At 36.1% G+C, this 27,166-nt stretch overlaps 1 protein-coding gene across 3 annotated transcripts; it reads right to left on the bottom strand.

The window, feature by feature from the left end:
• Positions 1–727: 727 nt before the first annotated feature.
• LOC131077850 (uncharacterized) lies at positions 728–26,098 on the bottom strand. Of its 3 annotated transcripts, none has more exons than XM_058015431.2 (14): positions 25,220–26,098; positions 24,839–24,980; positions 24,207–24,274; positions 8,288–9,034; positions 8,074–8,171; positions 7,905–7,964; positions 7,458–7,546; positions 7,253–7,315; positions 6,266–6,979; positions 6,051–6,125; positions 5,624–5,694; positions 5,257–5,314; positions 1,853–2,126; positions 728–1,723 (listed from the first exon to the last, which is right to left on the bottom strand). In XM_058015431.2, exons 1-14 carry the CDS (start codon positions 25,522–25,524, stop codon positions 1,704–1,706), a joined length of 2,784 nt encoding a protein of 927 aa, XP_057871414.2. In that variant the 5' UTR covers positions 25,525–26,098; the 3' UTR covers positions 728–1,703. The 3 variants fall into 3 exon arrangements, with proteins under 3 accessions (XP_057871414.2, XP_057871413.2, XP_057871415.2); XM_058015430.2 differs by having other exon boundaries at positions 7,253–7,321; XM_058015432.2 differs by lacking the exons at positions 24,207–24,274; positions 24,839–24,980; positions 25,220–26,098 and adding an exon at positions 10,651–10,809 and having other exon boundaries at positions 7,253–7,321.
• Between the last annotated feature and the right edge of the window lie 1,068 nt (positions 26,099–27,166).

Here is a 27,166-nt window from a genome sequence, read left to right on the forward strand (position 1 = left end):
ACCGTAGCAATTTATATATAAAGGCTATTCAAATCATTTAAATTTGAATATGGATATGGATGGCTTAACCAAAAGAGCCTAAACCCTAAAATACTTGAATGCTGATTTTCTCAGTTTTCTTCTGTTGACATATCTTGAAGAGAAACCACATTTTTCTATCCAGTCCATATCTCTAATTGACAATTACTGCAAATAGGGATCCCTTATATATGAGAACACCGCTGCAACTCATCTTCTGAAGCTTATAACTATAGAAACATCTTATGTGTTGCCTCAGCATCCTGCCCACAACATGGAACCACTTACGACTTGAAAATAGAGAAATGTATTCCGAACCAAATGAGTCTATGATGGAATAATGCAGTTCTAAGTTCCAACCAAAGCTCAGGGCATATATATTAAAATATTCTGATATGGATGGCTGAACCAACACAGCCTAAAACCTAAAATACAGTTCATGTTTATACTGTTGATAATCCCATGCTTAAGTGTACCGAGATCAAGTACCTCTGCTCAAATGTATAGATCTGTAACTTGCAATGTCCAAGGTATGAAACATTGCATGCTACTATGCAACCAAAAGCAAATTTATGAATCCTTCTAGCAACTAGAACAAAGCAATTAATAGTATTCACTAAAATTAAAAATATAGAATATTAATTGTCACTAGAAACTACAATATCAGCTCACATAAGTACAGTGTGATAGATCTTCAAAAGCATAAACATAATAAAAAAGCTCCCCGTAAACTATTCGTGAATATTGAGGATACACCTCATTCAGTGTTAAATATCAATCTGACCATATGAACACATTCCATCTTTAGAAAATAAATGCATGAACTGTAAATTCATGTTTCAACAAACTACAAATTGGAAGCTTGTTGGGTCTAGAAAGAAAGCTTCCTGATTGAATACAAAAAAGCGTTTGCTTAAAGGATGCTAGAAACTTCAAGGTCAATTTAGCCCTAACAGATACACTAACACAACACAAAAAATGATTTGCTATTGGAAGAATCATAAGTGGAATGCAATTGAATTTGAGATTCAAAGGTGAAGGGGCTCCCTAACTGTTACATAAATTGATTTGTTATAAAAAAGAATATTACTACCAAAACTAACATCTGTAGCAGTTACAGAGAGATAAATTCCCAGCAAGTTTCTCAAGAAATTCAGTCTGAAATCTGAGAAGATACAGTATATGACCTCTGAACCCAGGACCAAGGATCTGTAATACAAAATCTAAGATTATTAAAGTCTAAAGAACTGGATTTAATTGCATTCAGATTGTGCAGCTTGTAAGAGATGGCCATAATCAAAAAGCATGATCAACAATTATTTGTGACACCGATTGAATGTACTGTCCATTCTGCCTCCCATCCTTGTTTGAAAGCAATGACCAGGATGGAATGCTTGTCATAACCTTAGATATTAGGGAAAAGCTCGCTTGTACAAATCAAAAACAACAATTCGCCACTTTGTTACAACACGAACAATTCCTGTGATGACAAAAAGCAATTTTTCTCCAAGCTGCATAGCTAACTTGTACAAGAAATCTTCAAAAGAATTTAACTACTCTAACATGATACAGGTATCCAAAACAAAGATAACTTGTATCAGTGGTCACCTTCTGAAAACTGCTTCTGTAAAAATCTTCAAGTTTTAAAGAATAAACAACAGTAGCTCCACAGCTTCATCTTGTTCTCAGATCATGTTCAGCTCATCTAGATTATCCATTGATATATCAAGACCAAAGCAATCATTGTCATTAGTATTAAGATATCAAGCATTGGAAGAGAATATCACCCATAAACTATAATGAATTGAAAAAATTCACCACATATGTACAGCACCTGATGTTTTGATATCTGAGAGAGCATGTGCATTCACAGCAAGCACATTTGCAGTGTCACCATTGACAGCATCACCAAGTAATTTGTTATTCATCTCCTTTAAGGATATTGAGAACATTCTTTCGTTTAAAGATGTATCTGAAAAACAGATCTTGCCAGTTTCTTCAAACATTCTACACTTAGCTAGTGTGGGTTTAACAAAACCCAAGGTAGCTTGCTTTGTAACTTTGTTTTGTGCACTCTTATGACCAGATGCATTGGTGTCTTGCAATGCCTGTAAAAGAAATGATTTCCTCAGATAAAAATCTACGAATAAAAAAGGACAGTCATTTCTATATACAATTTTCTCTAAGTATTGTTATGCTGCTACAGGTAGAAATTTAAAGCAGTTTCGTAGTGCCTAGCACTGGAATTGCTTAGGAGGCAAGAGTCATTGTGGGTTCAACCAGGACTAATTTGGGCAAATCCAGATCATATTTCACAAGTTCTGCAGAATCCAAATTGAATCCAGTGAATTTTTATGATTTAAAAAATAAATAATTAATAAATGTTTTGGTGTTCACTTGATGCAAATCCAGTCTTTTTCCTATCCACATCTGCAAGAATCAAGTTTAATGCCACCCTGGAATCAATCTGGAGTGCTATTGTAAACAAGTGAAACATTCCAAATTTTTGCCCCACATAAACTAGGAGAAAAGTTGTTTCGCAAAAACTCAGAAACTCGCACACACAGTGATGGAATCTTTGGGAAAGAGGGATGGAAGCAACCTCATTGCAAAACGTACTGAGGAAGGCAAAGGAAGAGGCTGTAATTTTTAGGAGGCTGCAATTGTTATCTCTATGAATGACTATTATTGAATTTATGATCATATGACTAGTATGATGACTGTTCAAACAAATTAACTTTCTATGACTATTATTAAATTTAATAATAGTGCCCTTATTAAATTTGAAGGGTGATATTGTTATCACTATAAAGAAAAAGAACTTCATTGATAAACTGTGAAGGGTTTATCACTTTATTTTCTATGACTATTATTAAATTGATGATAAGAATTTATTTATTTATGAAGAAATGTTTCTGATGATTTACTATTTAAAAATGCATGCTTTGAGAATATAAAGAGAAATAGGTGTGTGTGTGTGCGTAAACATGCCCAACCCTCCAAAACAATTGGTTGGTTCCAAAAATCGAATCTGCAAACTCAAAACAGGATTCAAACCAGAACTAGAAACTTGGATAATATTTTTTATATAAGAGTGTCATAATTGAGTAAAGCATCATAAAAAGACAATAGTCTTATTTTTGGCAATCCTAAGTCATCTATATATTATATCTGTTTTCTAGAATTAATCCAAGTCATTGCAGCATAATTTTTATCCTAGTTTACTGGTCAGCAGCTGAGTCCCAACCTAGCTTGAATCCGGTTCGTATAGGTTTGAATAGGGTTTCGGCCAGTCTGTGGATCTAATGTAATATTCCCAAATAGGAATAACAGAAAAACAACAATATCTCCAAAAATAGGGCACAGAATATTCTGAAATTTTATTTGCATGTAAGAAATTCTTCAACAAACTTAGATTATTGAACTAATTTTTCTTCTATAAATAAATTTTTGAGTATTTTTTAGTATAGAAAGCACAATAAATTACTCTAAATCTGCCGAAAAACTTTAGAAATGATTCAAATTGATTTCGCATTTTTTTGGGATGAAGATAATTAACAATGTGCAGATTTAGACAAAAATACCTCAGAAATGAATTCAAACCCTAGCTGTCCTTGCCAAAACACCCATAAAATCAAAACTAGGCTTGAATTTCAGTAACATGAAAACACATTGCTGTAGTTAACCTAAATCTGAACCTGAAGCTTGAATTTCATCTTCGCAAAATGACCTCCAAACGTGATAATGAATTGCACCACTGAAACAATGTGCAAGGGCATCACAGACCAAATCCCTTCAACCAAATCACACCCTTCTGACTAGGGGGAGCCCATATGTCTCTCCAAAACCAAGGATAACCAAGGGTTTCAGACCTTAGGCCAAAGATTGCAGTAGCAATAGATAAAAGATTGATAATATGATGAGCCCTAAAAAAACCCTAGAATGTTATATAATAACTCTCAAAAAAGTGATTTAACCTCAGCCCTTGATCCACTAACAACTCAATGCAATGCTCCACATTAAACCCTAAAAATGAGCCAATAGGCTCCTTGAAAACCCATGGCCCCTTGGCCTTTGGTCACGTGCTCATTAAAATCACTTAAAGTGCATGTAAAGGGCAACAACTTAAGTCTTTAAGCTAGGAGACACTTAAGTTGCATAAAAACATGTGCCCACAACTTAAAAATAGAAAAGAATGCAAGCCAAAGACTCCACACTTCCCAATAATACTCTACGTCCTCTTCCTCTTGAGTAATTCAAGGAAATGACGGCCAATACATTGTTAAGCCTCGTGGCTTGGGTTGGGGACATCACAGGTAGCCTGGCTAGACCCAGGCAAATCCGAGGCATATTTCTTCCCTTCAATTGGTTTTTCACCGAATTTGGTAGTTTTCTAAAAAAAATTGACTTTTTTAAACTGTTAGAAAGATCTAATTTCCCTCACCAGATGAAACATGTTGTTGAGAATTTACAAGGATTCATGTCAATGTTGTCAAGAGGATCCCAGACAAAACTCATGGAGCGTGAGTGCTCGAAGACGTCACTGGAGGGAATAATCAAACAGATCTAGCCCAAAACAGTACCTAAAAGTGATCATGGCAGGCCCCCATGCCCAGTACAATCCCATCCCCAATTTCTATAGTAGCGGACTCCCTCAGTTGTGCTTCCTCTAAGTGTTGCTTCAGCCTCAATCTCCATCTGGTCAACAAACATGGGCTACGTCAAATTTCTTCCCCTCTGCCATGACAATCATAGCGAGAACACCAACATTAATGGTGAAATTAAATAAATTATTTTAATTTGATATTTAATTTAAATGTAAACGTGAAAATATTTAAATTTTTAATGAATTTAAAAATATTAAAATTTATGTAAATTTTAATAGTAAAATCATTTTACATATATTGGCACACACTTAGAGGAAACAAACCCAACTCCAAAATAACAAACCCAACTCCAAAAATTTTTTTGACAAAACCTGTGAACCGAACCCTCAAACCTGAACCAAAACTGGTAAACTATTTTTTATCCTAAAAACTTGTATATTTTGATAATTCGATTGAACCATTCTTAGGAAAAGAAAAGAATAAACATCAAATTGTCATACAATTTGAAACCTTAAATACATTAGGATTAGCTGAAAAGAATGGCCTAAATATCTGCAATCAGTGTGCATTTAACAGACTGATAGCTAAGAACAAATCAAAATACTAGTTGAGATAAGCTTAAAGAGCTTACCATATGCCTATTATATGCTGATTCCACTAGCTTGTTCATGGCAAGAACTTCATGCTCTCTAAACATATCATCAACAAAACAAAAATTATTAGGCACTCTAGAAAAACTAGAAACCAACCAAAAAAAAATTCTTATTCTTAAGGTGCACCACAAATTTCATTCAATGCTGTGTTAGAAAATACAGAAAGTAGAGGCAGTACAAAGCATATTTTCGCACCAAAAGATAAAGCCTAATTATCTATTATTGCAGAGTACTGCTCAACAAAACAAAAATTTAATTGTAAGGTGTAGAACACCAAGAATCTTCAATAACCATGTTTTTGAATGAACATCTGTTGCTAGCAACCAAGACTTTAAATCAATGTACCTGTCTTCAACTTTCTGTCTTTTGAAGACAGCCTTTTCCAGTTTGTGAAGATGACGTTTATTTTTGGATACCTAGAGTGGCAACAAGGCGCAGTAAGGTACTTATTCTGACTTTTGCAAACTACAATAATATATGCCATACTCAAATGGCAAACATCCAATGGTATCTCTCTTGAATAAAATTATAAAAACAACTGACATGATATATAAAAGCGAAATTCCCTTAATGTATAGGATAATGAAATCAATCACATTGACAACATTTAAAAGTGTCCTTTCTCAAGACGATTCTCTGACTTCTTGTGGATCTATTAAATATAATATGACTTTCCATCATTCTTTATAACTTGGTGAGACATTTCAACTTCTAGGAAAGCGAGAAACAAGAAGAATATTGATGTACTGCAAGTGATTTTGATGTAAATTACCTGTTGCCGGAGCTCATCCTTTAGCTTACAAATCTCCGTTTTTATTTCCTCATCTTCCCTCTGTGCTAGATCTGGCTGAAAAAGAGAAATTGAAGTGTATAACAAGAAAATTCTCAAGGAAACTAAAAAGCACTAAAGCAAGCAATTTTAAAGTATAAAATAATACAAAAACTTTCATACACAATGATAGAGGTATGTTAAATTAGGAAAAATACCACTGATTCTGGATATAGTCCAATGCTTTGGAGTTCCAATAAAATTCGTTGGTTCAGGTCCATTTCTTCGTATTGGATGTCATCTGCAGCAATGCCTGAAATTAATCCAAAAGTTTGGCAACTGGATTGCAATTTTCCTTGATTCTTTTTCCCTCCATGTGCATGTCGTTCATCCAAGACTCTATGCTCTACATTAAAACCTAAAATCTCTGAGGGCACTTCTATATCATCTTGCCTCAAATCAGCACTACAAATATTTTCTGCCACATGATTCTGAAGCCCATTAGCAAAATGACTCTTGTAATTAGAATAATCGAGAATGTTATGCTTCAAATTTTTCATCTCAACTTCTGGCTCTATCTCTAATTCAACTTTCCCTGCATTTTCAGAATCGCTTTCAATCTGAGTACAACTACCACAAGGAGAATCCTCACTTGTACAATGAAGACAGTCATCTTGTGGTCCATCATACAATTTTCCGTTTGTTTCTTCAGAATCTTCTTCACCAATTAAAGCTGAAAGCAGTCTTTCAGAAAGTGGATACATCCTGTCAAAATATCTAAATTTTCCAGGTCTCTTGATGTCCTCTTTAGCATTCAAATTGCTAGAAGGCTTCAAGGACTCATTATCCACACACACATTCACCAAACTTCTTTGATTACACGAACTAATTGGACTTGGGTTTGCTGGCAGCATACTACAGATAAGATCCACCTGGCAAGAGGAACTACTTATCAAAAGATAGCAATAAGAGAATTTAGATTAAAAAAAATCCTTACAAAAAAAATCTATAATAACAAATCAAAGTCAATTGAAAACCCACAAAACCTCTAGCTATTAACAACATCCAGCATAAGCCCTTGATGCTAGTAAATAATATTTGATACAGTAAATGGGTCATTTTGGAGACTCTAAAAAGTCTGCTAAATTCAGAATCTCACGTATAATAAAAACTAAGACGTTCAATGAATGAAAGATGTCTTGCACCTCTTCAGTTGGATTACTGCCAGGACTTATCAGAATTGCATCTTCATCCTCTACCTCTCTGATCTGCACCTACCAACCCATATGTATCAAGAACATAAGCTCAAACAAGAATCCAATTGAAGAAAATGATATAATTAAATAATTTTCTAGAATGGAGTCCTTGAATATATTTATTGGCAGTAGTCATGCATTGTAAAGCTGTTACCTGTTGCTTGAGAAAACCTTGGTTATCTGGAGTGACAGGTGCAAAAAATGGCTCCATTTGCTTCCAAAAGGGTCCTGAGCATGCAACTTCTGCCACAAGTACTTCTAGGTCAGGCTACCAAACTGTGAACAGAATTATTCTATGCAGAAGAGATGATTTTAAGAAACCTTGGCAAACATAAAGACTCTATTCACATCAAAGAAAATCTTACAGAAATTAGGTGAAACTTCCACAAAATTTTCAATCAAACTAACTCTATTGCAAAAAATTAGAAATTGACACAGAATCATCATGTCCAACTTTTATTTTTCTCTTGGAAAAAGTGAAATTTAGCAAAATGATGAATCATAGCAATTAGCATTTTCAACTTCAGGCCTAACTATGTATCCATATTCTGAATTATTGCCAATTTGCTGATCCTTAATCCACTGAGACTTGAAATCATACCACTTGCATTATTAGAAGCATTTACAGCTGCCAAAAGTTCTTCACTATCATCCAAATCCCCTACGAAGGTCGCCGGCCAAAAATTAACATCATATGACAGCATAGAACAATGATTCTCAATTTTCATATAAAGAAAACACTCAATTTTCAATGTATAATAACAGCATACCTGTAAAATCTGACAATCCACTGTTCATTGGACAACTTGGCCATGTAACTGGCTTTCGATCCAATGATTTTTTCTTGGTTGGAGGTTGACCTGGCTTACTGAACAGAACCAACAGGCTGATATAACTCATGCATATATAATAGCCAATTCTCTCAATGATTATTGACTATTTAATCATGAAAAACTAGAATGCTATAAGTATAAAACTACTCACCTTGCTAATTTATCAGTACCAAGCCTTGTGCTTCTTAGTTGCTTTGTTGTTGCAGGATATTCAAGTTTTCCACTCAGAGGAGCATTCATTCTAAGAGGAACACTAACCCTCCCACTCCTTCCTGGCCTTTGGACACCACCTCCACTTTCAATTTTGATGATAGTTTTTGCCTCAATTAGAGGCAAAACTAATGATCCAACATTTTGACAAACAGGTGCAATTTTTTCATCCACATCTCCTTGCTTCTTGATCTTGTTCTTGCACTTGTCACCAGCACCTGATTCCTTGCTCTCAGAAAAAGCAGCTAAAGAAGAGATATTTTCAAACTTTAATTTGCTCTGTTGGAAAGCATTATTGTTAGAAGAGCATCTTAGAATAGCTTGGCCACTGATTTCAGTTGAATCAGGTTTAGCAACAGACTCAAGAATCAAAGACCCCTCCAAAATATTTGGTAAATCAACATGATTTGAAACTGGTGGCACCAAATTTGTTCTTTTTGTATGTTGATGTTTTGGTGGCTTTTGTTCAGCCCACTCCGTGACAGGAGTTGATGAAGATCCTGTTGAAAATGGATGCTTGCAACTGTTTGAGCCACCAGTGATCTGACCTCTATTTGGATTTGAAGTCTGTTGCTGGCTATCAAATGTATGGGAGGTGTGTGAAACATTTGGCATGGATTTTGCAAATGCATGAGAACCCTTTCCTTTTGTAGGGCTTGCTGCATGTTTTTTGTTGGGGATATTTGATCTGAAATAAAATGACATAAAAATATTGAATGCTAACATTAACAAGATAAACTCAAAATTTAGGAAGAATTCTGGGCATTGACAAGAGAACTGGAAAAGTATATAGTCATATTTCCACACGCTGCCAAAATGAGATACTGTACCGAATCAGAATCCAGATCCAGCATCAAAATTGGCAGATTCAACAACTTAGATGATTAAGAAGTAAAAGTCAATATTGAAATTTTTGAATTAACAATTTAACAATGATACAAGGATTCTTCTTTTTGTTAAGTTATCAACAAAGACTGAAATTTCCTATATCTTTGATACCCCATTCCAATGAAATTTAGTGTTATACAAAACATATGTATCTAACTTTCCAGCAATCATTTGAAATCCAACCTTAATGTGAATTTTAATTTAATACATATCATCTCTGAATCCATATCAGATGCATAACAGTTACACAGCCTCAGGAATGGAAGTTGTAAAAACTCCTCGACAAAGCAAAGGTTCCTGTGTATTTGATACAAGTTGTACAGAAACCAAACAAGTTAGAAAACAGACAAATCTGATCATGGGAATGGGAGCAATATTAAACCACTAGTTTTCATTGTGTGACCAGAGTAGGTATGATACAGTAAGCCTTGCATTTTTTTCTGATCAAACTGATAAAGCACTACACTATTCAAAAACTCATTTCCATGTATATACTTGAAACATCATTAGCTTGGCTTTGCTCTTTTAATAACAAGAATAAAAAGTGTCAATACTAATAGTGAAAATTGAAAATGTTAACCAAACAATGTTATAATTTAAGCAACAACGTTAGTCATGGGTTGATTCACTAGTGACTTCTTCACTTATCTAAAATCTGTTTTCAACGTCATCAAGATTTACCTTTAACACTTGAGTTCCCAAAAAAACTGCCCCACCATATAATTTCCCTAATATTTCCATGCCGTTCAATAGCATGTGTCATTCCCCTACCATATTCTAGTAATTGCATATATATACTTTTTATCCCACAAGATAAATGTCTCCATTCTTTTATCAATGAAATAAATTTTTTCTGGAATACTTATCTCTGCTGTTTCTTAATATCCAAAATGCAATGCTTTTTCTAAAATCTTCTACATTTTATATTTAGTAATCGATAAACTCTTCTAATGTGACCAGAGGCAGCATGCATCCATAATAAGGATGTAGATTATCATCCATGCATGACCAAAATTATGTAGTACACAAAGAATTCAAAATAAAACATGATCAGTGACTTTTATAATCTTCAGAAAATTATTAACTTAAGAGTGGTGAAAACCATTAAAGTGAATTATCTAGGAGTTTCTGAATGTACTAACTGAGAACAATTAGATCAATAAAACAACTTTTGTACTTCAGAGGCTGTTCAACTAATAACCTCAAACTTCCGAGCACAAGATTTTTAGATCCTATAAAAAATCTTCTTTTATTGTCTTTCCCAAAAACTCAATACTCAAAATTTAAAGCTCTGACAACATCAATATTTGTGCAGCTGTTATGTTGACCCATTAACTTTGAATCTAAACATTTTAGGACAAATAAACAAGCATCTTGAATAATAGAGATTAAAAATGAGTCAATCACAAGTCCTACCTGAAGCCATGGCTTTCACTTGGCCTCAAGTAGCTCTCAGTGCTTGGCCTTTTCTGTATAACCTGTTTATAATCTCTATCTCCATCCAACATTCTATTTGCTACTACCTTGACAGAAACATCAGACCTCATTCCAGAACGTCTTCCTGTCATTTTTGCCTTTTCCAAACTTTCACTTCCAGCTGGTGAGGTCTGATCCTTGTGTGTTAACAGACTTGCAGCCTTTCCAGACCTCAACCAATATCTTTCCGTACATTTAGTTACAAATGGCATATTGTTGGGACTATAATGTCCCCTTTTCCTCAGTGACCACATGAGAGTTGATTAGCCTATTTCACGTCATCCCAATAAGCTAATTAGGAGATATAAGGGATGATATGCTGGTCACAGCATTAATTTCTATTGGTTGAGAAATAAAAGGTGGAATATTATTTTATGGGATATTATATTATTATTTAGTGAGAAAAGTTACTTTATGTTATAAACTAAAATTATAAAAGTAAAGTGACTTTATTTATAAAAATGATAATAAAGTCATAAAGTGAATTTATAAGGAGTAAATAAAATAAAGCAATTTTTAATCCCACTTTGAGAGTGGAAGCTCACCAACAGTTTCGGAAGTCTTTATAAAGGAGCCTCGTCCTTCTCCTAGGGGACATTATGTGATTGTTTGATACTTGATATTTCTTCTTAGTTGCTGGTGTGACTGTGACAGTCATTTCCGAGGACAAAACCCCTTGGATATTTGTAGGTTGGAAGGAAACCCAACTCTCTTTGTGAGGTGGATTCATTCAAAGTTCGTCATTGAGCTTATTTGCAGAATTTTAAGCAGATTTGTGGAAGTTTCAGCTAGGGTTTGGACATAAAGATATGAAGGCTACAAGTAAGGTTTGCAAAAATCTATATAAAGAATTCAATAAACAGGCAGATTTGGGTTATGAGGACAAATGGATAACATTGAGGAGTGACTTAGATGAGGCTTCCCCATCTTTGCAAGAAGTTTCACAAGTGGATTCTATAGGAGAACAAAGTTCGAGAACCACCCTTGAAGGAAAGCATGTTGAAGATGTCCAGGGGTTAAATGAAGAATTGCTTCTTGGTAATCAGCCACATGAAGGTATGAATTCTTGTAAAGATCCATTGCTGAGCATGGTATTACCTCACTATCTCTTCACCATAGTGGCAAGGAATGCATGAGCATTTTGGTGGGTGAGCTAGAGATCTTGATCGATGAAGGCATAGATCCAATTGGTGCCTCTTTGGTTGGTCAGAACGCTGTCCCATCATTCATGGAGGAAGATGTGAAGGAAAAGTTTGTAACTTCAAGCAATATGTAAGGTACATCAGCCCATGGAGAGATTATTGTTGAACACGATTCTGATTTTCTGAGTTTGACCAGCAGTTCTTTGTCATCACATGGACCTTGTAGTAAGGTCATGAGAGGTTTGATGAGTATTCAGATTGCTCAAAGACTGATTTTGAATCAGTAATTGATGAAGAACATGAGGTTGATATGGATAGTGAAAGTTTGGATTCATTTGACACACTACCTCCTCATCTGAATTGGGAAGACTACAAGGAAAATTGAAATTTAGTGGTGTGTAGTGAATCCGAAGATAGCAGGGGAGAAAAGTCTCAAGTTCTGAATTTGGACAGCAGAACTTCCTTTCCTCATTTTCATGAGTTTGCAGATTTGACACAAGGGATAATCAATAAAGAAGAGACCTCTAGCATTGACATTCAAGATATAAAGGTTGGGCATGAAGTTTACAAGAAAAAGGTGCTTGTATAAATTGAAAATTTGTCACCAAGGTATGACCATAATTCTGAAGTTCATAACAGCAGTGACATAACTTCTTTTCCTCAAGATATGGCAGCCTTTGGTCAAGAAGAGAACAATGACTTGCATTCTACATTTGAGGGTACACATGGTGCAAGCATGGGTTATGATGATGTGAATGATACAACTCAACATAAATCAGATTTTGTGTACTTTGGGGCCGCAGATATAGACTGCGGGCGGACGGAGATAAGTAGTTTCGCAATATTGACAAATGAAAATTGGTTACATAGAGCTACCCAAGCAAAGATTCTTCCTACCCAAGAAAGACAACACCTCCAAAGAGTCTAGATGATGCAAGGAAACAAAGAGGTATAAGCATCAGTCTGATTTTCTGAGTTTGATCAGCAATTCTCTTTCATCTAATGAGTCAAATTTGAAACCTTGCATTGAGAACATTCAATTAGGGATGGCTAGGTGTGAAGTTGATTCCTTCCTACCTCGAGTTGATGAGATGTTGGGTGGCATTCATAGTGGACCAGCCACTAAAGGTTTGTCTATGATGCAAAACAAAAACATCTACTATTCATCCATGGACTTGTCACCTCTTTCATATGATAGGGTAAAGATGTACTTATTGATTGGTAACTTAGTTTTCTTAGATTTGACAGTGGGCTATGAAGATCAGCATGTAAGGGACTTCATTTGGTGCATGGCTATGTTAAATGTGTGCCCTAGTTTAGTAATCAGATTTGTAACATTTGATTATTTGTTAGCATTTAGTAAATCATAATCAAGTAAATACACAAATGAAACAAGAGAGTAGGAGACAAACACAAAATACCCTGGGAAAACCTCCAAGGAGGAAAAACCCAACACTAAAGACCCACAGGTCAGATTATGTATTCACTCTTAATTGTACAAATACAATACTTAGCTTGATTTTCCAGATCTGATCCTCTTTTGTATATCAAATCTGCACTTCTAGATACACCAAGTCTCCACCAAAAATGCCTTATATCCTTTGGACAAGTTCACACAATCCTCTTCAAGTTTTGCACCTTTTAATTGCAGAGATAGTTCACTGATAGTATGTGATATGAAGTGAAGTTGTATTTGCAAGTTGACTTTATTTATATGAGTCTTTAACCTTTGTTAAATCCAAGTCGGCCTTCCTCCTTTTGGTGCCAATTTATTTATTTGAGGCGTGGAGCATTTTAGGGTGGCGTGAAAGTTATAGGGCCTGAGCTTATCTTGGGGGCACGTTACCCCTTTAGGATAGGACCCAATCCTATATGGGTTCGGATGTTGCCTTAAGGCAATCCGAACCCATCTTGCCTAGTTACAAACAACACTCCCTCTTAACTAGGGAAGAAGAGAATACATAATCTGAACCTTTAGAGTTCCATCTAGCACACAAGCATAGAATGGATCTAGCACACAAGCATAGAATTACATCTTCCACCTAGCACACAAGCATAGAAAGTGTAATACACAAGTGGGTCTTTACATAATTACAATTTTCCATCTAGCACACAAGCATAGATTGGACACATTTCATTCTTGCACACAAGCAAAGAATGATCAAGGTGTAGTAGGTAGGGTCACTGAGATTGGAGCTCCCTCTCAATCAGGGTTCCATTTTCCACAATACCAAGTCTGTCTCTGAAGTATTCGAACTTCACTCTGGATAACGGTTTGGTAAGGATATCTGCAACCTGTTCATCTATGCTAATGTACTTTAGTTGAATGGCGCCTCTTTGCACCATATCCCGAATGAAGTGATAGTGTGTTTCCACATGTTTGGACCAGTCATGGAACACAGGATTTACTGACATCTTTATACAGCTTTGATCATCACAATGAATGGTGGTAGGACCACTAGCTTGCCCAAATAATCCAACAAGGAGCTTGCGAAGCCACACTGCTTCTCTAGATGCAACAGATGCTGCAATGTACTCAGCTTTTGCAGTGCTTAATGCTACCGAAGATTGATTTCTACATGCCCAAGAGATCACTGCAGAGCCCAAGTTGAAGTAGATACCTGAAGTACTTTTCCTATCCTTGACACTCCCTGCCCAATCTGAATCTGAGTAGCCTTCCAAGAAAATTGAGGTATTAAGTGAATACTTCAGCCCATAACCAATAGTGCCATGCAAGTATCTTCGAATGTGCTTGGCAACAACCAAGTGAACAAGTTTAGGTAAGATCATGAACTGACTGAGGGCATTCACAGCATAACAAATATCTAGCCTAATATTGGCTAGGTACATCAAGGATCCAATCAACTGCCTGTACTCAGATGGATCTGCAAAATCAGAGTTAGCTTCAGAAACACTTAACTTCTTTAAGTTAGATTCCATAGGAGTATACATGGGTTTACAATCCATCATTCTAAATCTCTTCAAAATATCAATAGTATATTTTCCTTGACTTAGAAAAATTTCATTGGATTTTTGCCATACTTCTAACCCTAGGAAGTAATGCATTAGACCTAAATCCTTCATTTCAAATTCTGAGGCTGATTCCTTCTTACATCTTATGATTAATTTATTTTCACCAGTGAGAAATAAATCATCCACATACAAAACCAAAATAAGCATCTCATCATTATAAATTTTCAAGTAAATGTTAGCATCAGCATCATTCTTGCAAAATCCTAAGCTTAGTAAGTACTTATCAATTCTTTCGTACCAAGCATGAGGAGCCTGTTTGAGCCCATATAAGGCTTTCTTCAACCTGCAAACATGATAATCTCTTTTATGGATTACATAACCTTCGGGTTGCTCAATATAGACTTCCTCCTCAATGACACCATTGAGGAAGGTTGTCTTAACGTCCATTTGATGCAGCTCCCAACCTTTGGCTGCAGCAATAGCTATTACAGATCTAATAGAAGTATATCTAGCAACAAGGGCAAAAGTTTCTTCATAATCTATTCCTTCCTTTTGAGAAAAACCACGAGCTACAAACCTAGCTTTATATTTTTCAATACTACCATCAGTATTATGTTTAATTTTAAACAACGATTTAGAAGAAATAACAGACTTACCTTTGGGTCTGGGTACAATGTCCCAGACATCATTCTTGATGATAGACCCATACTCTTCATCCATGGTTGATTTCCAAGCATGATGAGATATGGCTTCTTCGACATTGTGAGGTTCAGACTCAATGATATTACACATCACAGAAATGTAGTTGGCATAATTTTGGAGTCTCCTGCTATCTCTAAAGGTTCCTCTGGGAGAAGCAAATCCTTCAACATCTTGACTCGTGTTTCTCACCCAAAGTGGTCTCTTCTTGCAGACCACAATATCCTGAGGTATATCTATAGAGTCCATGGGTTCTGCTGGGTCATCCTGAACTTCCTGATCCAGAAGGTTAGTGGACTCCTTCTATCTCAGGGTTAGTATCAACTTTTGAATCTTGATTTTCAATCACCATATCATTATTATCAGATAATGAACCTTTAGATCTTTTGAAAGCAATATCTTCTTCAAAAGTTACATCTCTACTTACCCCAACATACCTTTGACCTGAAATGTAGATCCTGAAGGCTTTGGAAGATTCACTATATCCAACTAAGATGCCTTTCTTTCCAGAGGGATCCAACTTGGTTCGTTTTTCTTTAGGCACATGAACATACACCAGGCTCCCGAATATCCTTAGGTGGTTGATGTCAGGTTTGATTCCTGTAAAGGCTTCTTCAGGAGTTACATCCCTTAGAGCACGATGAGGACATCTATTCTGAATGTAAACTGCTGTTTTGGATGCTTCCGCCCATAGAAAAGGTTGCAGGTCTTGATCATGAATCATGGCTCTTGCAGCTTCAACAATGGTCCTATTCTTTCTTTTAGCAACTCCATTTTGTTGAGGATTGTAGGGAACACAGAACTCCCTCTTAATCCCTGCCTTAACACAAAAATCATAGAAACTACCTGAGGTGTACTCACCTCCATTGTCAAATCTTAAACATTTAATTCGATTCCCTATAGTGTTTTCAACTAAGGCTTTGAATTCTTTAAATCTGTTTAGGACTTCTTCAGACTCTTTAGATTTAAGAAAGTAAATCCATGTTTTCCTAGAGAAATCATCTATGAAGATAACGTAATAAAGGAAGCCACTAGGAGATGCTACAGACATAGGGCCACATAAATCTGAATGAATAAGTTCTAACTTTTCTTTAGCCCTACTGTCACTTTTAAGAAAAGGGTTCTTTACATTCTTACCCATTGCACAACCTTTACAAGCATCATCATGAGATAAACTAAGTTTAGGCATACCTTTAACCATTTTACCGAGAGTGGGAAGAGCTTGAAAGTGTAGATGACCAAGTCTTCTATGCAATAGCTCGCATGATTCAGGGGCCTCATGGATGAGAGCTTGAATTGGATTAGCTCCAAGCTTATATAAACTATCACATCTATTTCCAATAACACGAGCAGTTTTGAAATTAGATTTCTTAGACCAAGTAAGTACCTTCCCTTCAGAAAATGCTATTTGCAAACCCTTATCTTCTAAGGCAGAAATGGAAATAAGATTTCTTTTAATACCAGGTACAAAAAGGATATCACAGAGTTATAAGGAAATACCAGAATGTAGTTTTAAAGAGGTAGTGCCAAAGCCTTTTACCGAGTATCTAGCGTCATCACCGATTACCACATGAAGGTTGGTATCCTTTTCAATCAGATCTGAAAGATGCTCACGAACACCTGAGATGTGTTTGGAGGCACCATTGTCAATTATCCAAGTATTATTGTCCGTAGGGACATTGCTTGATAGAGCAGAGATAAGAAGATAATCCTCACTTTGTTCAATAACTTCATTTAAATTGGCTTCCCTTTCCTTGGGATCATTCTGACAATCTCGGGCATAGTGACCATACTTATCACATCCGAAGCAACGAATGTGAGAGGAATCTCTTGACTTCTTCCTTGGTTCATAGGAGGGGGATCTAAAATCTTTGCTTCTCTTTTCTTTCTTCCAATGTCCACTTTTCCTAGATTTAGCTAAGAGAACATGATTATCATTTTTGTGAGAGTTCTTGAGTTTTCCTCTTACCTCAATTTGAAATTCCTCTTCAATGCAATCAGATTGAAGATGCTCAAAGTTGGGACGATTAGCTCTTCCACCAATGCTACGAATGAATGGTTCCCATTCATCAGGTAGACCATTTAATGCAATCATAACAAGATCTTTATCTGAAATTTGACAATCAAGAGTACTTAGCTTGTCCTTTAGTTCATTGATCTTCATGAAGTAGGCTATGATTGAGTCTTCTTCTTTCATTTTCATGTGAAGAAGCTGCTGCCTTAGAGCAAGAGCCCTGCTGAGGTTGTTGACATCATACATCCCTTACAAGTGTTTGATCATTTCCCTGGCAGACGCAAATTTTGATATGACAGTGACAAGATGATTCTTGACAGATTCAATTATGATCTTCCTAGCCTTGAGAGAGTCTTTCTTGGACTGCTTCATCTCTTCAGCATCTTCTGGAGGGGACAACCTTTCTTCTTCTACGAATTTTAGCAGATCATTCTCTTCAAGGATCAAAAGAATACGGACTTTCCAAGCAGCAAAATCAAGGGCTCCATCAAGTCTATCTTCAGCTCTCAAACCTAACATTTTAATCTGCAAACAAACAGCAACTATATGCAGCAAAAGATTTACTAAAATCTGAAATTAGTGACACCTTAGCTCTGATACCATGTTAAATTTGTGCCCTAGTTCAGTAATCAGATTTGTAACACTTGATTATTTGTTAGCATTTAGTAAATCGTAATCAAGTAAATACACAAATGAAACAAGAGAGTAGGAGACAAACACAAAATACCTTGGGAAAACCTCCAAGGAGGAAAAACCCAGCACTAAAGACCCACAGGTCAAATTATGTATTCACTCTTAATTGTACAAATACAATACTTAGCTTGATTTTCCAGATCTGATCCTCTTTTGTATATCAAATCTGCCCTTCTAGATACACCAAGTCTCCACCAAAAATGCCTTATATCCTTTGGACAAGTTCGCACAATCCTCTTCAAGTTTCGCACCTTTTAATTGCAGAGATAGTTCGCTGATTGTATGTGATATGAAGTGAAGTTGTATTTGCAAGTTGACTTTATTTATATGAGTCTTTAACCTTTGTTAAATCCAAGTCGACCTTCCTCCTTTTGGCGCCAATTTATTTATTTGAGGCATGGAGCATTTTAGGGTGGCGTGAAAGTTATAGGGCCTGAGCTTATCTTGGGGGCACATTACCCCTTTAGGATAGGACCAAGTCCTATATGGGTTCGGATGTTGCCTTAAGGCAATCCGAACCCATCTTGCCTAGTTACAAACAATAGGCTAAAGAAAATATTTACTTGGCATCCTCCAATGAAGACATACTAACTTGTGGAGAAATTGGACAAGTTGCAGCCGCTGATCACAGGTTTTGGAGAGGTTTCCATCACACTTTCCTTGTTGGTGATTGGCTCACTGTTGTTGATCATTTTCCCCATTATGATGAATATTCTTTTGATGACACTCATAATGGATCAACCACTCAAGAGTTGTCTATAATGGACATTGAAGACATCCATAACTCATATTTGGTTGTCACTGATTTCTGATGATATGGCAGTGATCTACTTGTTGATTGGTGATTTATTCTTCATAGATTCTACATGGGACAGTCCTAGTTGGAATTATGCTGCACTTCTTGAATTTCCATGGTCTACATCAGCTATTCAGTTACTTGGGAGTGTATGGAAGTATGTTTATTGGATGGACATGGAGTATGAGATGGGTTTCCGTGGTTTGAATTGGTATGATGACACCTATGACATCATTCATTTTGTTGGTCTGAGTTACAACAACGATGTTAGGTGGCCATTGGTGTTGGCTTTTTGGATTGCGGGAACTCATTTCTACATTTTCTTGTTGGTCTACTCCCATGGGTGGTTGTTTCATGGTGTTTCGCTGAGATATTTCTCCTTCATCTCATTTAGTAGGTTTGATATTTTGGATCGGGATCCAAGGATTGGCTTTGATGATGCATTGGCACTTTAGAATCATGATGAATTGGTTCAGTTATTGAGACTATATGGCATTTATATTAGAATAGAGCAGCTGACGCATACGCTGTTCTACCTAGAGTTAGTGTGGGATCCTGGTGGTACAGTGATGCATTGCTTGTGGGCAAGCAATCTCGGGAAGGGAGGACTGTAATGTCCCCTCTTTCCTAGAGGATCACTTAGGAGCAGAGATTTGCTTGTTACTCATCTCCACAGGTGAATTGAGTGGACAGGAGATATTAGCGCTAGCAAGGGGTTCTACACTTATCCATTTTCTCAACCTAGATGGCTTATTTTATAAGTACTTTATGTTATTTTATCATAAAGTCACTTTTATGCTAAAATTAGAAATATTATAAAGTGACTTTATAAGGAATATTATAAAGTTTGATTAAATCATAAAGTACCTCCCCTTGGCACCCACCTAGACAACTTAATGTTGTTTTAAAAGGTGGTTTAATGTTTAATGAGGAATAAGACCCTCAAAGGGTCGAACTCTCTAAAGAAGAGTTTATTTTAATAAATTCATTAAAAGATGAATTATCAAAACCCTATTTGGTATGGCTAGGGTTGGAGGCTAATAAAGTGACTTGTCGGGCATTCTTTGGAGATTCATTCTTTCATTTGTACATCAACTACTTCGGAATTAAGCAGCAGACAAGCCTCCATGAAACGAAAAACTCCTTGGGGATCAATGAATTGGATGTCAACCCAGTTCATAATTGTGGGGAATTCATACATCATTCCTGTTTGTGCTTCAGAACTTTTTCAGCAGATTCAAACTTTGTATTGCAGATTCAGGAGGATTTGGAGACCCCCAAAGGCAGTCGTACCATTTCTTGAGCCAACTGTACCTGCTTGTTGGTCGTACCACTTGCAACCCTCTGGGCTATACAACTTAGTAGGAAGCTGGAAATTGTTGTAATCTTCATTGTCATTACTTTCCTACAAGGATTTGGTGCATTCTATCGGCTACAGGTGTCAATTGGGGTGTAGATCGAGGATTCTTTGTGGAAAACTTAGGAAATTCAATAATCTTGCCTGGAGGCCAGGCACATTCCTTAGCAGCTTCTGTATATTTGTTTTTAGTAATTATTGTTGATGCAAATAAACTCCATTTGAGTCATTGGACATCTTTGGGCACTCACCCATTGTCACTTATTCAAGATTATTCAATAAATCCCCTATTTTGGATGGGCGTTGATCTCCTGGTATGTTCATTATGCCTTGATGGAATAGTTTTCTAGATTTTGGAAGTTATTATATTGCTGTCTTAAGAAATCAAAATTCTGAAGTTTTAAATCAGTCAATTGTATTCTTGCATTTTGCTTTCCAAGTGTTGGTTTATTGGCAATTGTTCGTGACAAAACCCCAAACAATTCATTGGAAACAAAACCCAAGCAAACACCTCTGAAAACAATCATAAAACCATCAAGTTGCAACATAAAATTCAAGAAATATTTAGGTCAGTCTTGTTTGGGATCTTTCAGACACCAGCTCTGATAGGGTTTCACCAGTGCATGTCAAATTTTGCAGTTGCATGTGTGTCAAAATGTTATTGCATGTCAATTTGGTGAATACCCCGATAATTGCATGTCGGTTTAGGAGCAGTTTATGAAGAGGGTTAACATTGCATGTTAATTCTCAGCAGTTTTTATTAGAGGATTTGTGTTGCATGTCAGTTTGGTGGATACCCAGATGGTTGCATGTTACTATGATCAGTTTAATGAAGTGGCTTTACTTTGCATATTAGATTAAAAATAACCCAAAAGTTTGCATGTCATTTTGGAGCCTTGCATGTTAGCAGGTTGGAGTTGCATGTTAGTTTTTTTATTCATGTGTGATAGTGAATGAACTCAGAGGTATATTGCTAGGAAACAGATTTAGTGAACCTACTTGCTTGAGGGTACAAATCAAAGTTTATTTTAGACATTTACAGCAAGGGTATAAAAGGTTACATCAATGGCTAAAATAAAAGATGGGAGCTTGTTACCTACTTTCTTTCTTGCCTCAACACCTAAAGAAAAGGATAGAAGGAATAGTATAAGTCCACAAAGAAATGATCGACATATGGACGAGCTTATGAATGGTATGAATGACTTCTTTCAAGCATTTCAAAACTATCAATCGGATATGTTATTATTGTTAGAGAACTTGCTTTTGGAGGAAGAAGCTAAGAAGATGGATAAGAGGCATAACAACGATGAACAAATTGAGGTCACTAAAGATGAGCATATAGATCATTCCAGTGTTGAAAATTCATTTGAAGAAGAGGCACATGAGACTGTGACAGCTATGGTAATGCTGCTGAAAGGGAGGAAGTTAATTCTGATTTGGTTATGCATAATAACAGCAGGTAATTAATTTTGCATGAACAGTTACTTGAGCATGCATCTACATATGTTGAGGATATGAACAAGGAGGTGGAAACAATGCATCCCATGGAAGAATCTGTGGTGAGAAACATTACTGATTCAGATTTGAGGAAGCATTTAATCAATCAAGGAGAACTGAAAGAGTCTACTTATGTTTTGACATCAAACCATCATGATTCTTTGACTAGGCATAAAGTTGTCCAAGAGATTAAAGAAGCCACAAGTTCACTTCAGCCATATAAGGGTTTAGGCAAAGAGGAAGCACATATTGTTCACAGGGCTGTCCTAGGGTTTTCCAAACCAGCAATAACTGATCAGCTATGTGGAAGCAATTCAGAATTTTCAGTATGTAGTGAACTAGCATTTGATGATGACCATCAACTCATGAAAGGAGAGGTGATTAAGATCTATGAAAACATCACACCAATGCATGAAGAAAGGACTGATTCCCTGATTTGGAACAACAGTCCCTTACCTATGTAGAATCATGAGTTGGCAGCCCTTACACATGAAGATGACGGTATTGTTGAGTCTTCCAATGTTGGCACTCAAGTTGAAGATATCAAACATGAAGTATATATTGTGGATTCAAGCGACAAAGGTTCTAATTTAGTACATCATACCATGGAAGATGTTAAAAGGACACAAGATATGTGTGATGGGTGGTTACAAAGAGCTGAGAAGGCAAAGGAAGCTAATTTGATAGCCCAACAAGGCAAGTTTGCCCTGCAACAGATTCAAGATACACACCACTCCATAGTTGATGATGAGCGAGAGCATTCTAATACTGAAATTTTTGTTGATGTTGACAATATTATTGGTGGACATAATGATTCTATGGATGTTACTATTAGTGGACCAGCCACTCATGAGTTGACTTTGGGTGTTGGTGATGGCATCTACATTGCAAATTTGATGTTGGCACCTAATTCTTGTGACACCACAGCTGCTTATTGGTTGGCATTTGAGCCAAATGACATGGGTTGTTTAGTGACAAGTGACTGTCCTACATTGCTGCTCACTACATTTTCAGAATTGTTTGGGTCTGCATCAGCTATGGGTATGCATTGGAGTGTGTGGGAACAAGATTACTTGATGGGAAATCCTCATGAGATGAGTCTTCTACTTTTGCCTTGGTATGATGACATCATTGCCATCCTATTTGTTGCTGGTCTGAGATATAACAGCGGTATTGATCGGTTGGGTGTATTGTTTCACATGGATTCCATTGTGTTGCTTCACGGTTTGTGGTGTATTGGCATTGATATCAGAGTAGCACAGTGTTTGGGTGGAGCAATGTTCCTGAGGTTGATATGGGATTCAGGCATTTGGTTTCAGCACGCAGGTGCAGATTGCTTGAGGGCAAGCAATCTTCGGGAAGGGAGGACTGTAGTGTCCCCTTCTCCTTAGTGACCACATGAAAGTTGATTCGCCTATTTCACGTCATCCCGATAGGCTAATTAGGTGATATAAGGGATGATATGCTGGTCACAACATTAATTTCTATTGGTTGAGAAATAAAAGGTGGAATATTATTTTATGGGATATTATATTATTATTTGGTGAGAAAAGTTACTTTATGTTATAAAATAAAATCATAAAAGTAAAGTGACTTTATTTATAAAAATGATAATAAAGTCATAAAGTGACTTTATAGGGAGTAAATAAAATAAAGTGATTTTTAATCCCACTTTGAGAGAGGAAGCTCACCAACGGTTTGGGAAGTCTCTATAAAGGAGCCTCGTCCTTCTCCAAGGGGACATTATGTGATTGTTTGATGATTGATATTTCTTCTTAGTTGCTGGTGTGACTGTGACAGTCATTTCTGAGGACAAAACCCCTTGGATATTTGTAGGTTGGACGGAAACCCAACTCTATTTGTGAGGTGGATTCATTCAAAGTTCATCATTGAGCTTATTTGCAGAATTTTAAGCAGATTTGTGGAAGTTCCAGCTAGGGTTTGGACATAATAATGGAGCCCTGTTGCAGGTTGAAGGTTACATGAATTTATATGATATTTCTAGCTTGGGCAACCCCTTGTAGGGCATATTTGGAAATGTTTGCAGAATTGGGTATGTATTGCATGTATTGTTTATAAATTTCTGAGTAATTGCAACATCAAATGCTATTGTAATAAGTGCCAAAATTCACCATTCCAATAGTAATATACAAGGGTTTACAGTTCTGTTGTGAAAATTCTGTTATTTATATTTATTGCATGTTCTTGTCATTGCATGCACAAGAATATTCAAGATATGAAATAAACACCAAGCATGTATCTAGACAAATTCATAAATTCCATCAAAAACCAGACAATAGGATATTTCAGGGATGCTTTCCATACCTCAAATTATATCTTTCGCTACCTATCGTTTCGGATGGTTTAGGCAAATTGTTGGGGTGCCCTTCCACCTGAGACCATTCATAAAGCATCGAGCGATAAATCAGATTATGCATATTCTCTTTACTAGAGTCCTTCCATCCATGGCAGCATGGTCCAGTTCAAATACTATTAAGAACAATCCTAAACTTAGCAAGTTCCTTGAGGTAAGTGAGATTCAAATATAGCAAACTAGTAAGCACTTTAAGTAACAATTGCTTTCTCAAAAAAAAAAGGAAGCAAATCATAGACCCTAGATATTTTATCTGAACATCCCTCTCTCTTTCTCTTTTTATAACTCACAAGCAGCAGTGCTTGTCAAAAACACTAGAAACTTCTAGAAAAGAAAAACGTAGACAGCATGAATGAAGATACAAAAGCAAAAATTAAAAAAATTTGAAAACCAAGTCAATCAAAACAGTTTACTGAAATTTCTCAACCTTCTTACCAAATTCTTGATCTCCTACAATCAACGGATAAAGTAAAACTAAGAAGAGTTGGATGAGGAAAAAGCAAGGAAAACAGAAAATGCAGTGAAAACAGAAAAATACAATGATCATAAATTGTACTTCTAGAGATGCATTTCTGATACAAACCTGCATATCCATCATGGAGGTGTAAACTTGTTTATTTGGAACAGGTGCTGGTAGTTCTATTTGAGACCTCAATCTCGCCAACATTGATCTATGACATGTATCCAATTTGTATATAGGTTCCTTCAGAACATTTATCTGCTCTCTGCACCATGGAAGTTTCACATTAACGATGATAAACAAAATGCACACAAATGGAATTGACATCCAGACCATAATTGACATTCTGCATAGCATCTGGGACTCAAAAAGTGCAATAAACACTTCTATATTCAGTTAGAAAATGCTTTGCCTACAACCCATGCAAATCAATACAAATTTTAAGAATGACCCTTGCTATAATCAACCATAATGTAATACTTTTGTCTTTGGAGGGTATATTACCTCGCCTTGAGAGAATTTTCAGTGACACAACTCCTTACTTGCTTCAGCTCTTCTACTCCAAGAGAAGAAAGAGGTTTAGCCTGCAGTAGACCCAATGATGAATTTTCTGCTCCAGTTCCCACTACAGCATTAGTCACCTTTTTCAGTTCTGGATGACAATGGTATGTCTGATCTCCCATTGACAGTTTATCCAAACGTAGAACCTGTGACGGGGGCGAATTTTCTCCATGTAATGATGTACCCCTCCTGGCAAAATTTGATCCATCTGGGCTAGAGTATATTTCGAAGCTCAGATTCCTTGCCATTTTCCTCTGATCTGTTCAAGAACTCAAAATCCTCAAATTTTAATCTATAACAGATAAATTCAGAGATTGAATACCAAGTAGCTGCCATAGATTTACGGCTAGGGGTTCATTCAAGAAAACATTTAACTAAAGCATTTGATTAAATCTTGTCTACATTCAAGGAAACATCTGACTAAAAGAATTTAATTAAAAATTTAAATCTTATCTACATCATAATAATCAATTTGATAGATACTGAGTCCTGGCACATTGGCTCAGATATTTCTCTACGCAGAGGTTTGCAAAAAATGTGTCCCAGAGACAATACAAATGCAGTTCTAAGATATGTTTGTTCAGTCTATCAAAATGTATGAATCTTCTGGATTAGACTGCCTAAGTATGTTATCCTAGATACAAAATTAAGTAGTCCTTCCCAGCAAACACATATACAAACATAAATGCAGAATGATCAAAACATAAAGTTAATTAAATGTAAATGGAACATCTAATTAAAGTATACACCAAAAGAAATAAGACAGAGACATGCTATCAGTCAGTTTCTTCATGGATACATGTGTACAGAGAAACAAACCAAAGAACTGCCACCAATCACTTCATTGGAATTGTTGCTATATCAAGTGTTTCTCCTCTAGCTAGAAGGCAGATCTGTCAAACAGGACCTTAAATAAAAAGCACAAAAAACAAATACTAGAATATATCCCTTCCCAACCTTATGCATTTCAGAGCATGATCCAAACAGAATCCCATTTCAAGCTTGTAAGCCAATGTCTAAAGCTAAACGATTCCAAGACTTTTGGCTAGTCACCCTATATCTCAATAGGGGTAATTTTGTATGAAGCATAAATGCGCATCATAGGGACACATGGTGGCTTCCTTTCTTCCCAATAGGAGCCACAGATATCTGAAACCCACTGCATCAAAACATACAGCTCATTGGCATAATTTATGATTGACAAAAATGTAAAATTCAACCAAACTTGTACAAATGCTGTAGTGATGTATAGATATAAACATCAAAATTACAAGCTCTGCCAGCAACTGAATAAGCAAAACCCAAGATCCGAGAAACAAACCAGTTGCTAATTAGCTTCAAGAATAAAAAGGAATCACTATGTAAGAGCCCTTAAGGAGCTGTAAAAAATCCTACCCGAACAAAGTAGTAAACACAAAACTAAATTCGAAGTAACCATTCCTATTGAAAAACTGCTGCTAAAATGTAAAGCACAGTATATGATTAAACAGAAATCAAATTGGTCAGAAAGAAGCCACAAAATATATTAGCAAAGACATGAAAAATACCAAGCACAATTCAACAAAATTGTGAACTGCAGCAGCCACTGAGAGCTGTAAGTACTAGACAAAATCAATAAAAGAAAAAGTTGCAGATCAACCAATAAAACTGGGAACCACTAGTTCAGTGACTTCCCTTTTTACCAATAGGAGTTAAAAACAATTTGCACCACAGGAAATAGAACAATAAATATAGTTATCTAATATTAACAATTGCTTTGTTAAATTAAAACGATTAGTAAAATGGACTATCAAGTCATCAGCGAAAATTCAAGCTCGTATAAACACAAAAACAAATACAATATCCCTATCAGCATACACATTCAATACCAAAGATCCTGTATCAGAAGTA

The sequence above is a fragment of the Cryptomeria japonica genome, chromosome 9 (genome assembly GCF_030272615.1).
Source record: "Cryptomeria japonica chromosome 9, Sugi_1.0, whole genome shotgun sequence".
Classification (NCBI taxonomy): Eukaryota; Viridiplantae; Streptophyta; class Pinopsida; order Cupressales; family Cupressaceae; genus Cryptomeria; species Cryptomeria japonica.